Source organism: Diabrotica virgifera, chromosome 8 (assembly GCF_917563875.1).
Source record: "Diabrotica virgifera virgifera chromosome 8, PGI_DIABVI_V3a".
Taxonomy (NCBI): Eukaryota; Metazoa; Arthropoda; class Insecta; order Coleoptera; family Chrysomelidae; genus Diabrotica; species Diabrotica virgifera.
Genome location: NC_065450.1, coordinates 35,610,011 through 35,624,719, shown reverse-complemented (window position 1 = coordinate 35,624,719; position 14,709 = coordinate 35,610,011). Strand labels below are relative to the sequence as shown.

General features: G+C 34.0%; 1 protein-coding gene across 1 annotated transcript; it reads right to left on the bottom strand.

The window, feature by feature from the left end:
• Positions 1-11,879: 11,879 nt before the first annotated feature.
• Positions 11,880-14,690, bottom strand: LOC126890131 (uncharacterized). Its single transcript, XM_050658980.1, has 2 exons — positions 14,183-14,690; positions 11,880-13,936 (listed from the first exon to the last, which is right to left on the bottom strand). The coding sequence occupies exons 1-2, from the start codon at positions 14,271-14,273 to the stop codon at positions 11,880-11,882; spliced, it is 2,148 nt and encodes a 715-aa protein (XP_050514937.1). The 5' UTR covers positions 14,274-14,690.
• Between the last annotated feature and the right edge of the window lie 19 nt (positions 14,691-14,709).

The window sequence follows — 14,709 nt, the reverse complement described above, 5'->3', positions numbered from 1 at the left end:
ATTGTTGATTGAATGATGAAAAATTAACTGAATAAAAATAAATTGGCTACGCCTTTTATATGCAATAATAGGTAAGCAAAACATTCTTAAATTGAAAGAATCACGGTCAAATTATGAAAGAATATCAAGCGCACTAACTAGCCCACTTATTACTTAGGTGCTATTATTGTGGTAGCGGTGTTAAAAAATCCTATTCTAATAATTGATTTTGGTAAATTATTTGCACGAAATGATTTATAATTATAATTTATAGTTTATGAATGAATGGTTATTTGGTGATTATTTTGAAAACATTTAGCAAAAGTACATAATTATGTAAATTTTACGTTATATGCATTATATATGTTAAGACCCCATCTGTCTTATATGTGTACAACTTTTATATTTAAGTTCATCATCATCACAGCTGTTCAACCATAGTGGATTACAGCAATGACGAGGCATATAGTAATCCTTTTTTCCATGTGGATTATTCCTGTTTAGTTTATTTATTATAGTTCTATATGGATCTTTTGGGTCTTTGCAGCGTTGGTTATGTGTTTCCAATTGTTTCTAGTTGTGCATCTTGTCTTCCGGTCTTATAATTTCAATGTTTTTATGTCTTCCACTATCGGGTTACAGCATCTTATCCTCGGTCTTCCTCTTTTTCTTGGTCCCAGGGGTGCCCAGTTCGTGATTCGCTTTATCATTTCTGTCGGTGCTCTTCTCATTATGTGGCCCGCTCATTCTAGTCGTCTTGCTTTTGTGTATCTTACTGTGTTCTCACCTTTCATTTCTTGTTGAGCTTCTTTATTGGTCTTCATTTTTCTTTCTACTATTCTTAGATCTTCATCTTTTTTTGTCAGTGTCGTGTTTTCCATTGCTTCTTCTTCTTCGTCTTTTTGTATAGACATGACTCTGTCTGTTTTTTCAATGTGCCTCTAGTAAGTTGTCATTCCATCGTTTTCGTGGTCTTCCCACTGATCGTCTTACTATTGGGGAACCGTCTCTCGCTGTCCTGACTACCCTATTTGTTGTCATTCGGCTTATGTGGTCATTCCATTCTGTTCTTCTGTTTCTTACCCAGTTATTAATGTTATCCACCTTGCATCTCCGTCGTATATCTGTACTTCTAGCTCTGTTCCATAGAGTCTTACCATGGGTTTTTCGAAGGGTTTTCATCTCCGCTGTTTCGGGCCATCTTTTTGTCCTCTCTGTGTCGGGTCGTGTTTCTGCCGCGTATGTCATTATTGGTCGGATAACTGTTTTGTAATTTCTGCCTTTCATTTATTTTCCGATATTTTTATTTCTCCATATTGTGTCATTCAGGCAACCTGCGGCTCTGTTTGCTCTATTCACTTCTGTTTCGAGCCTTCCGTAGCTAGATAGTGTGATGCCTAGGTATTTAAACTCCATCACTTGTTCTATTATCTGACCTTCCAGCTCCAATTTACATCTTATTGGATCTGCTGTTATAACCATGCATTTTGTCTTTTTTGAGGAAATTAACATGTTAAATTTTCTGGCGATCTTGTTGAATTGGTGCAGCATACGTTGTAAATCATCTTTACTTTGAGAGATTAGTATTGCATCGTCCGCATAGCAGATTATTTTAAGTTGTTTTTCTCTCATTTGGTACCCTTTTTTAGTTCTTACTTTTTTTATTATTTTGACCATGATCAGGTTGAACAATAAAGGACTCAAGGACTCGTCTGATGTTGTTCCCTAAAATTTCATTTTTGCTTTGGGGTCTGCAGGCACATCTGCTGTAGTTTTATCAGTTTGTTTGAGATTTCTATTTACTTTAGTGCCCTTCCCACATTGGTTACATTTATGGAGTCAAAGGCACTTCTGAAATCAATGAAAATTATATGTCGGTTCTTATTATATTCCGTATATTCCTGTATTATTTTTTCTACTGTGTGCATTGTATTTGTGGTTGATCTTCCTGGACGGAAACCGCTCTGATTATATCCTATTATATTCTCTGCCTGTGCTTTCAGTTGATAGTTTACTAGATTGGCTACGATATTGTAGGCTGTATTAAGGAGTGTAATAGCCCTATAAATAATTGGAACATTTCTCATTGTGGCCTTTTTTGTGTATTGGTAAAACTACGCTACTATTTCTAATTACTTAGATTCCTTAAGCAATGAATTTTGAGAAAAGATTTATTGATTTTAGAGAAATTAGGAAATGTCTTCTATAAGTGGAAAATTGCTAGCACTTACAGTCCCTACCCATATTATTATGACCACCTATGAATTTTTTACAAAAATCAACTATTCCACTAGGTACGTTTTGTTTAAAATATGATTTTTTCTACGGCCGTGCTAAAAGAGCCACTTTCACGCACGCATTTCGTTCCCGAAAGTTGCACTTTCCCACACAGCGTGCGTGAAAGTAAATTTTCCCGCATGGCGTTCGGAAACGTAGAATACCGTGTAATATTGCATTATAGTATATTTTAATACATGCAATAAACCAATCTTTAGATATTTCAAATTTATCTTATTTGGTTAATGTTTTAATGAAATTAACGCAATAATTCGATGAAATAAAATTTTTTTGACATAATATTTAAAAGTCAGATCATTAAAAAATTACAATGGTTTTGAATCGTCGTCATGGAAACCAATATCGTTGTCGTGGTAACCCATTAAATTGAAAATTTGGTTTTGACAACCTTGTCAAAGAATTAATTTGTGAATTTTCACTTCTAAATAAAAATTGATATAACTTAATTTTTTGTGGCTTTTTTCCAAACGTACGGCCGTAGAAAAAATATTGTTTCTAACTCATGCGGAAAGTGTCTTCTCCGCACTCGACTTCTTGCCCGAACTCCGCTATCGCGTCGTTCGGGTGAACGTCAGTCTCGTGCGTGAAAGTATCACTTTCCGCACTAGTTGGGAAAATAACTATTTAAATTTAATTTTAACTAAAATATATTTAATAATAAACAGCAAGAAAATATTTGAAAAAATTATATATTTATATTTTTTTAATAGTTTGTTGAATTTCTGATCTTAATCAGATGGAAAATATTTGGGAGCTTTTAAAACGAGAAATTTCCGATGAAAAGGTCACTAACGAAGTTGTTTTGATTAAAGAACTAATATATCGTTGAAACCACAATGACAAATTTAAGCAAAAAAAATTTAACTGGATTCAAAATATTCCATGACGGGTACTAGCGGTAATCAAGTTAGAGGGGGCTCAGCAAAATATTAAAAAAATAGAAATATGTGATATTTTCAAATGGTTTATTGCTGTTTATTATTAAATGTATTATATTTAATAATAAACACTAATAAAACATTTAAAAATATCGTATATTTTTATTTTTTCAATATTTTGTTGAGCCACTTTTAACTTTGATTACGGCTTGTATCCATATTGGCATACTTTGAATGCAGTTAAATTTTTTTTGCTTCAATTTGTCATTGTGGTTTCAATGATATATGAGTCCTTTAATCAAAACAATTTAGTTAGTGAGCTTTTCATCGGAAATTTCTCGTTTTAAAAGCTCCCAAATATTTTCCATCTGATTAAGGTCAGAAGTTCAACAAATTATTAAAAAGTATATAACTATATAAGATTGTCAAATGTTTTATTGGTGTTTATTATTAAATATAATATACTTAATATATAACATTAACATTACATAACAAAATTAAATTTAAAAATACTATTTTTAACAAAACGTACCTAGTGGAATAGTTGATTTTTATAAAAATTCATGGCTGGTCATAATAATATGGCCACGCACTGTAGAATTATATTAGCCGCTACGACATAACTTGCGACATTGGGATTTAATAGCGCAAAGTTTACAGATGAACTAATTGATTTTAAAAATGATACAAATCTGGAGGAAATTTTTAAAGAAACAATGGACGCAAATCAATAAGAAGCATTCTGCATTTGGAAATTAGTGTGCCGGATAACTACAAAACTCTCAAAAGTCGCCCTTACTCATACCTGTGCGAATCCTCATGTTCAAAAATGAAATATGCAAAAAATGTCTACCAATCCTGACTCACCGATTTGCACCTGGACAACGTTGGTATTTCGTAATCGGGCGACTTTGGGGAAACATCTTGAAACAGGTGGTTTTTTATTTTTAAATTATGATTTTTTTAAATATTTGTTATATATCATATTATATGAATAGTCATCCATATGAACGTAATGACGTAATCGATAATTTTTAAATGAGAATGAGGGTCGTGTGCTAGCTCTGTTTGCTCTAAATGTTCTCACACAGCTATGATTGGACTTCAATCAAGAGACATGCACCAGTTTCGTTAATTTCTAAAAGGCTTTTGACAGGGTATGTCATAATTTCTATCTAAGTAGTTAGCCCTAAACATCCTTTCTTAAATATAGACCTCCTCTTCCTTCTTCCATGCCATCTTGGGCAATTTGTATTCATTTTAACACGGAGTGTTTCTTCAGGTCATCTAGCTATCGTATTTGTGGCCTTCCCCTTTTTTCTTTGTGGTTCCGTTCCACGGTCTCCATGTCCCCACCTACCATGTCATGATTTAATTATGGATATTATTGAAAGCACCATAGATGATAAAGATCTAAGAAAAATCCTGAGTTTATAATAAAATAACCCAGCAATTAGAAAGAATATAAAGAAGATGAAATTTCAGACGTAATAAGTGTTACACGTGGAGTGAGGCTGGGCCGTATATGCTTTGTTGTCGACAAGAGCATCTGAATAGCTTCAACTTTGACTAGAAAATATAAATACAGCATACAATGAATACGGTATACAGATACAGATTAATACCAAGAAAACCTAGTATTAACCATCATCATCTTATGGATTTATAATTAGAAATAGTCGAAATCTCACTAATACTAAGGCCATTAAATTACTGTTTTACACTTTTGTACGCTGTAAACTGGAATATGCTTCTATCATTTGGTCACCGTTTTATGATGTACACATCCAAATTATAGAACGGGTTCAGCGTAATTTTTTAAAATTTTTGTCTTATAAAATTAATGGTATATATCCTACGAGGGGTATAGTCTGTTCGCTAAACTCAGACGCAACTTTCTAGATATTTTAGTCGGTAATTTTGCCAATTTTAGTAAAATTGGCAAAAATAATTACTAAACGGTTAATAATCACTAAATAGTTAGTAATTTTGCCAATTTTTGCAAAATTTGCAAAAAACAAAAAAATTATCGACTAAAATATCTAGCCAGTTGCGTCTGAGTTTAGCGAACCGACTATATCAGCAATAATGAGTTATGTAGCGGTTTGGACGTAGTTTCATTAGAATCTAGACGAATTAATGCCTCCCTGGTATTCCTGTACAAGCTACTGCATAATCTCATTGACAGCCCTGTTATCATTCGACAAATAAATTTTAACGTTCCGTCTTATCCAGTAAGAAATTCGATTACGTTCAGAAATACACAAGCTAGAACTAACCTTATGTCAAATTCTCCTCTATTCGTCATGTGCAGCTATTATAATGCCTTAAGTATTTACTGCGATATATTTAACTGCAGTTTAAAGCAACTGATTTCTATGGCCAAGATCTACCTAGGTGATTAATAATTTATTTCTTTAGGTTCAAATTTAGTTTTGTAAAATTTTTGTTATATTATCGATACCTATGAATTACTAATATTTTATTTAATTTTTTATTTGTGTAATATTTGTCCTGTAAATGGATTCTGTTGGACAATAAACGCTATTATTATTATTATTATCATACAGATACATTTTTACAAATAGCACCCCCATTCAAACGGTAAATAACTACAAATACCTAAGAGCTATCATAAACGAGAAAAGTTAATAAAATATAGAGATCAAAACATGTATTGAAATTGTTAGCTATATTTTGTTTTGTTAGCTACATCCTTGGTACGAACGTCAATGAAAATTGGGACCATTCCATAGAAGTCAAATGTAGGATAGAGAAATCAAGATCTGCATTTCAAAAAATAGCTAAGGTATTCAAATGTCCTGATTTGTCCATACCTATAAAAATCAGGTTACTGCGATGTTATATCTTTAATGATATACTGTTGTACGAAAGTCGTAGACTTCTCACACACGCCACATGCAGGAAAATTGAGGCTTTTGAAAGGTGGCTTTATCGCTGAATCCTGAAAATATCCTTATGCCGACCACATTACTAATCAGGGTGTTTTGATGAGAATGCAAAAAACAAGAGCTGCTAATCACAATAAAAAGAGCCAAAATCGAATACCTCGGTCCTCGGTCACATCACGAGGACCAGTGAAAGATATGGACTGCTGCAACCGATCTTGCAACGAAAAGTGGAAGGAAAGCGAGGACCAGGAAAGTGAAGGATTTCCTGACTGGAAAATGTACGTACGTGGTTCAACACAACAACCATAAATCTTTTTATAGCAGCAGTGTACTAAGTACAGATTTCCATGATGGTCGCCAACATCCGAAATGGATAAGCACTACAAGAAGAAGCTACATTTTGATAAAGATGAAGGAACTGTTTATTATTCGTGATATCAATCAGTCTCCACGAATAAGAATGTTAAGAATATAATATGTGTCTAGTAGCTTGTATGGCGTGGGAGCATGGACTCTCTAATAAATCAATATAAAAAGCATTAAGAATTTAATGAGACTGAGACACAAATGAAGAACTATTATTACGGCCAATTGATAAAAGACCTAAAGTAATAGGCTATTGATTATGTAGTTTAGAAGGAACTACAACGTTGACGGGGTCATATTGTTTCATATAGTCAATGGACCTGAAAACATGAAAAAACCGCGGAGTGCTACCATTTAAAGGGGTGTGTTTTTCAGAAAGGGGTGAATTAGTGCCTAGGCACAGGGCGAATTCTATGCACTTTTGGTAGAAACACGTCTTCAGGTAAATTGTATGTATACACCGTTCTTAGGCGTCAACGCCCTTCGGTAGGGATCTATGGAGGAGTATCACCAAGCCGGAAGCCCTTATCCCTTCCCGTACCGCTCCTCCATAGGTCGATCAGACGCCAGTTTATTCCAGACCAAGCCGTAGACTCTATTGAGTTTTATACTACGGCGTTGGCCTTTTATAAATTTCATGACCTAGCTGAGGCTCGAACCAGCGACCGCAAATCGCAAATCCACTAAACTTGTCGATCGACTGAGCCCCAGCTAACTGGACCGTCAAGACCGACAGGTAAATTGTTCCAGGTTAAATTTGTTATCGAAATATCACATTTTAAAATCAAAAATATTTTTTTTACAAAAATATATTCAAAAGAAAAGCAAGAAAGAAACAGGAAAGATAGCAATTTTGTTTTTGCCCCATAACTTTTTTCCACAGAGATAGTATTGGCATTGATTTACAGAAAAAAAACTTCCATCTTTCCTCTTTAAAATATCTTATAGTAGAAATCTATAATTTACAGTTTCCAAAATATGATTTTTCAAAGTTCGCCACTCACAGCGATTTTGGGACATTTTCCTTGTTACTTCGCAAACATTGTTCTGTAACTTTTTTTCTACGTAGCTTTGGGTATATACAATGTCACATTTAATAGGAAGAAAAGTCAATTACCTTTAAAATGGTTTACTATGGAAAGCTGTAAAACTATTTTTAAGCAAGATATGATTTTTCAAAGTTTTATATTTTTAATGATTTTTGATATATTTTACAATTATCTTTAAATTTCTCATTATTTTTTATTAAACTTTTTTATAATCAACTTTATAAAAAAAGATTATTCTTTATAAAATACTCTGCATAGCCTAAAACCTAAGATGCATTAGATATAAAATTTTATCAATAATGTACGAGGTATGTTAAAAAATATGAATTTCGCTCAAGAGTAAAGTACCTTCATATTTCACAATATCAAAAAGGGTTATTAAGAAAAGTTATTTTTAATTAAAAATTATGTTATAATATGCATTTGTGTTCTTCTAATTGAAAAAATCAAAAAATTTTTTTTTTTTTTAAATTACGGATACCCTTGGACATCCTACAAATATCTTGTTTAAAAATAGTCCTAGACTTTTTTGCAAAACACCATTTTAGAGTAAAGAAAATAAGCTTTTTTTATTCCACAATGTATGTACCTAAATTTACAAGAAAAAAGTAATAATGAGAAAATAATCATAAAAAATATCAAAAATCATTAAAAGTATAAAATCTTGAAAAAGCATAACTTGCTTAGAAATAGTCGTACAACCTCAACCAATAGACCGTTTTAAAGATAATTGACTTCTCTTTCTTCTATATGTACCATTGCATATACCTAAAAATGCGTAGAAAAGTTACAGAACAATAAGACTAAGTTTTCACTCTAATGGCATATAAAACAACATAATGCTATTCTACATCCCACCAGAATGAAAACAATGGGAACCTTCTCTGGTTACACCTCCAAGGCTTCTACAATTTGCAAGCCATACGGATTCTGAGACTAAGGAAGATGAGGGAATTCTACAATTTACAATTCACGTCCCATCTGCTCAGCGCGGTAAAGTTCCAACGAGAATGGTTCCCTTCATACTCCACACAGAGTAAATGTAAATCAAAAATTAATAACCATTTTCAATTTCGTTGCAAAACGAAAACACAGCCGAACCATATTCTAGTCCAATCAGAGAGTGCTGCAAGCACCCCTACCGGTTTCGAAACTTATTAGCCTCTCATCAGGAGGCAGATATGCTGCTCTTCCTGATCCAACCAAAACAAACCCCAGCGTGCAGTCCCGGATTGCAACGAACGAAATGGCATAGATGCCCTAGCGGCAACTGCTAGCAAAAAGACTAAGTTTTCACTCTAATGGCATATAAAATATGGGGATGTAGAATAGCATTATGTTGTTTTATATGCCATTAGACTGAAAACTTAGTCTTTTTAACTTAGTCTTTTTGCTAGCAGTTGCCGCTAGGGCATCTATGCCATTTCGTTCGTTGCAATTCGGGACTGCACGCTGGGGTTTGTTTTGGTTTGGCAGGGAGAGCAGCATATGTGCCTCCTGATGAGAGACTAATAAGTTTCGAAATCGGTAGGGGTGCTTGCAGCACTCTCTCATTGGACTAGAATATGGTTCGGCTGTGTTTTCGTTTTGCAACGAAATTGAAAATGGTTATTAATTTTTGATTTAAATTTACTCTGTGTGGAGTATGAAGGGAACCATTCTCGTTGGAACTTTACCGCGCTGAGCAGATGGGACGTGAATTGTAAATTGTAGAATTCCCTCATCTTCCTTAGTCTCAGCATCCGTATGGCTTGCAAATTGTAGAAGCCTCGGAGGTGTAACCAGAGAAGGTTCCCATTTTTTTTTCATTCTGGTGGGATGTAGAATAGCATTATGTTGTTTTATATGCCATTAGAGTGAAAACTTAATATTTTTGCTAGCAGTTGCCGCTAGGGCATCTATGCCATTTCGTTCGTTGCAATCCGGGACTGCACGCTGGGGTTTGTTTTGGTTGGATGAGGGAGAGCAGCATATGTGCCTCCTGATGAGAGACTAATAAGTTTCGAAACCGGTAGGGGTGCTTGCAGCACTCTCTGATTGGACTAGAATATGATTCGGCTGTGTTTTCGTTTTGCAACGAAATTGAAAATGGTTATTAATTTTTGATTTAAATTTACTCTGTGTGGAGTATGAAGGGAACCATTCTCGTTGGAACTTTACCGCGCTGAGCAGATGGGACGTGAATTGTAAATTGTTGAATTCCCTCATCTTCCTTAGTCTCAGCATCCGTATGGCTTGCAAATTGTAGAAGCCTCGGAGGTGTAACCAGAGAAGGTTCCCATTGTTTTCATTCTGGTGGGATGTAGAATAGCATTATGTTGTTTTATATGCCATTAGAGTGAAAACTTAGTCTTTTTCTAGCAGTTGCCGCTAGGGCATCTATGCCATTTCATTCGTTGCAGTCCGGGACTGCACGCTGGGGTTTGTTTTGGTTCGATCAGGGAGAGCAGCATATGTGCCTCCTGATGAGAGACTAATAAGTTTCGAAACCGATAGGGGTGCTTGCAGCACTCTCTGATTGGACTAGAATATGGTTCGGCTGTGTTTTTGTTTTGCAACGAAATTGAAAATGGTTATTCATTTTTGATTTACATTTACTCTGTGTGGAGTATGAAGGGAACCATTCTCGTTGGAACTTTACCGCGCTGAGCAGATGGGACGTGAATTGTAAATTGTAGAATTCCCTCATCTTCCTTAGTCTCAGAATCCGTATGGCTTGCAAATTGTAGAAGCCTCGGAGGTGGAGGTGTAACCAGAGAAGGTTCCCATTGTTTTCATTCTGGTGGGATGTAGAATAGCATTATGTTGTTTTATATGCCATTAGAGTGAAAACTTAGTCTTTTTGCTAGCAGTTGCCGCTAGGGCATCTATGCCATTTCGTTCGTTGCAATCCGGGACTGCACGCTGGGATTTGTTTTGGTTGGATCAGGGAGAGCAGCATATGTGCCTCCTGATGAGAGACTAATAAGTTTCGAAACCGGTAGGGGTGCTTGCAGCACTTTCTGATGGGACTAGAATATGGTTCGGCTGTGTTTTCGTTTTGCAACGAAATTGAAAATGGTTATTCATTTTTGATTTACAGAACAATGTATACGAAATAATGGGGGAAATGGCAAATGGCAAATGCTGTGGGCGGCAAACTTAAAAAAAAATCTTAAAATGGAAGTTTTTGGCTGAAGCAATGCCTATACCTATATCCCCGTGGAAAAAGTTATGGAGCACAAAACAAAATTGCTTTCTTTCGTGTTTTTTTCTTGCTTTTCTTTTAAATATATTTTTGTAAAAAAAATAATTTTGACTTTAAAATGTAATATTTCGATAGTAAATTTAACCTGGAATAATTTTCCTGTAGACTTGTTTCTACCAAAAGTACGTAGAACTCACCCTAATTCGCCCTGTGCCTAGGGATTAATTCACCTTTTTTCACAAACGCACCCATCTAAATGGTAGCACTCCGCGGTTTTTTCAAATATAGCGGTCCATTGACCATATTATGAGATAATAAAATCCCGTTAACGTTGTAGTTCCTTTCAGCTCTCTTATTTCGAACATAATCAATAGCCTATAATATTAACCCTACAAATAATTGGTATACTTGGGCCATCTAATGATTAGATTAGTTTGGTTGTACCACTAAAAAACTGTTTAAAACGCACCTTGAGAAGAAGACTGCTCCAATTCAAAATATATCATTTTACAGGAGAGGCATTTTAATGTTTGAAGCAAAATGTTAAATCCAATAGTAGAAAAAAGATATTTCTTTTAGCGGATATAAATAAAAAACAACATCATAAATGAAAGTAAGTTTTAGTATTTTATTAAAATACATCTTATAAATAATTATACACATTATTTTGACTTGGTACTGTTTTCTTCCCAAAAAGAGTTCTATTTTTTGGTTTTGGTACAGATACTCAAAATTACTCCCATTATGATAGTTGTTTATTATTATTATTTTTCAAACGTAGAGATCAAGATTTTACTACAGTAAAACCTGTCAATAACGGTCACTAAAAATGACAGAACTATTGGCCGATATAAAAAGGTGGCGGCTAATACCAGGTTTTGTAGTCCACAAATTTTGGTTTGGGGAACTTTGAAACTGGCCGGCTAGTTCAGGTGTCCGGTTTGACAGGTGGCCGTTACCACAGGTTTTACTGTAAAATGAAACACAGTAGCAGAACTAACGTACATTTATTAAGTTACATAGAGCTGATTACAAATTATAAAAAGGTTGGTTACACTTAAATACATACTGAAATAATTATTACTTATATTAAATCTTTAATTACATTAATTATCTTAGTAAATTTTCATTGACTTCAGCTAACAATTGTTTGTATCAACTGAATTTGAAATCGGCAAAGACTCATAAAAATTGTGATACTGTTTATTTATTATATTAGATGTACAAAGGGACAACAAATCTTGTTTTTTAGCAGACGAAATGCCAGGAGGGTCTTGTACGCTGGTTTCAATTTTAATTGTGCTTGTCGTCCTCTCTTTTTTTCTCTTATATCTAAAACCTTAAATTCATCTTTGAAATTGTACTTATAAAAAATATGGAATGGGCTTCCTCTTTCAACTCGAACGACACTAATTTCTTTCCATTTCACAGTCTCGCCTAAGGTATTTTTTGAGAAATTTGATTTATTTCCCATCATTTGCTTTATGTCCTTAACATCCTCTGTACTCAGCTCTTGAACCTTTAGTGGATTACCATTTTTTTTAGCTGTCTGAATAACAGTGATCCATTGCGCTGGAACAGAAATAGTGCCAGAACGTAACGCTAATTTTTTTTGTTTTTCGATCAATGAGTGGACCATGTCACCTTCGTTTTGGGTATGTCCAGTCGGCAAAAACTTGTGAGTAATAGAATTAACATTAAATTTTTCTACTGCATAGAGAAAGGCTAACGGGATTGTCTGATTTTTATTTTGCCCAGGACAATTGTCAGAATAGAATATGACATCTCTATTTTGGCAATTGTTCTGTAGAAAATATAGAAGACAAGAACCAATTTCGTTACTGCCTCGTCTTGCCTGAGCTTCGTTCCATACATAGCAAAATCCAGTGGCATTTCCTATATCATATACCGTAAAATTTAAGGTGGAAAGTCGTCTTTTATAATAGAATAAGGATGCATCTCCACATGGAGTTGGTAGCACAGCTTGTAGGTCAAAAGCAGCTGTGACACACTCTTTATTTTTTGCCCTTAATGAATCTATTCTTTCCTCTTCCCTAGCTTGTTCCTTTACTTCTAAATGTGCATCATAAATTAATTTAAATTCTTCATTTTCTGGACAATTTTTATATTGTTCACATGTACTGCAATTGTCTTTTTTCGGAATAAAAAAACTTATGTTAAATTTTTCTAAAAATTTTTTTCTGAAAGCTGTATAATTACCAAACAATGTTTTATTTTGTTGGCATTCAAGTTTATAATCTCTATGTAAATCAGAAAGGGTTTTGCCACCATCTATGTATTCCCTTGTAGTTTGATTCTTCAAATAATGGGATTCTATCCTAGGAATTGCATTGATAAAATTGAACATGCCTTGTAATAAATTGTCATCAAGTTTTATGTGTTTCCCATGCTTACCACGTCGCTCACCTTCAATAAATCCCTCATTGTTGCATTTTTCTAAAGCAGTACTAACAGTTCTTTTACTAATGTCTAATGTGTTCAAGAAAAAGTGCCTACATACCTGTATTTTACTACCATTACATTCAAAAAAATAATTGTTATTATAAGATCGTTTGCTTCCTTCTTTAGTATACCGATATTTTGGTTGGACCTTCTTTATATTCCTTACAATCCAGTCTCTCTGACGTGTTAGGTCTTGTAAAGCATAGAAGTTGTTGAAAATTATTTGACGTTCTTGATTATTAATCTTCTCAGTGCATTTTAGACGACAGTTTATACTGCATGGAGGCTTTAATGATTTTGCTTCAATCGTTTTACCACTTGAATTAATATACGAACTTCCTGAATTGCGTTTGATTTTTGCTGCAGTTTTTTTCCAATTTAATTCGTTACGAAACCTTTTCCGTACACGCTTCTTAGGCGTCTCTGCTATGTCACTATCAGAACTACTTATAACTACATTATGAGTACTAGCACTACAATTTTTATTAATATTACTACTAAACCTGTCTGATGAAGTATCTGTGTCCTCTGAATCACTTGAATATACTCTATTATAATACCGTTGCTTGCTTTTTTTTGACAATGGTTCCCAATTTTCATCCTCGGAAGTATTATCAACATAGTCATCATCACATGATGTAATTATTTCCTCCTGCATGGCTGAATTAGAAGACATATCATTTTGAGATTCAGCAGTTAAATCAGGTGCAGCCAATTCAGTAGACCCACTTGTTTGTGTAGCATCATCATAAATTTCTATTTTGTTATTAACAGCTGTCTCATTATAAGATTGTGATACATCATCTGGAAAGAAAAAGTGATGAATTATAATCATAATAATTACTTAAACTGGTAGGTAGGCTTACTTTGTAAAGTTAAATGAAACCCTCAACTAAATTGAAATGAATACATAAACAAATATTAGCTTACTATTTCACTTCGAAATAGTAGGTAAGTATGTATCTACATAAAATTCTTTTCAGAAACTAATTTAGATGCTTATAGAAACAACAAAAATTAGGTTATATAATATGCAAAATTACAACTTACCTTGAGATATTTGTTTTAAAGCCGACTCAATTATTCTTTGGGCTCTTGACATTTTTTGATTGGATTTTTCTACAGATAATCTATTTTCCATTCTGATATGAACGAAAACCGAAAAGTACTAATGTTTTAACCAAAATCTCCTGTCAAAATTAGTAATTGTCAGTCATAATGTTAAGTATGCATAACATAACCTAACTTTTAATGGTGCCAACCCACGATCAGCTGTGTTATTATTGGGAGAAGAGTGTACCAATTCAAAAGGAACACTCTTCCAGCAAATTATAATAATAATTCTGACTGCATATTTTACAAGAAGACTGTTCCATTCTACTTGGCACAGTATTCTTGCCAATATATGAAAGATTTAGCCAAAGGAATACTGAACTTTTAAAAACTGAATGAACTATGAGAGGTTTTAGAGTTGGAACACTCTTCTACCCAAAAGAGTACATTAAAAACTATCGTTTAGTCAACTTAACTCAAAATTGCCATTTTTTGAGTTGGCACACTCTTCTTCCCAAGGTGCG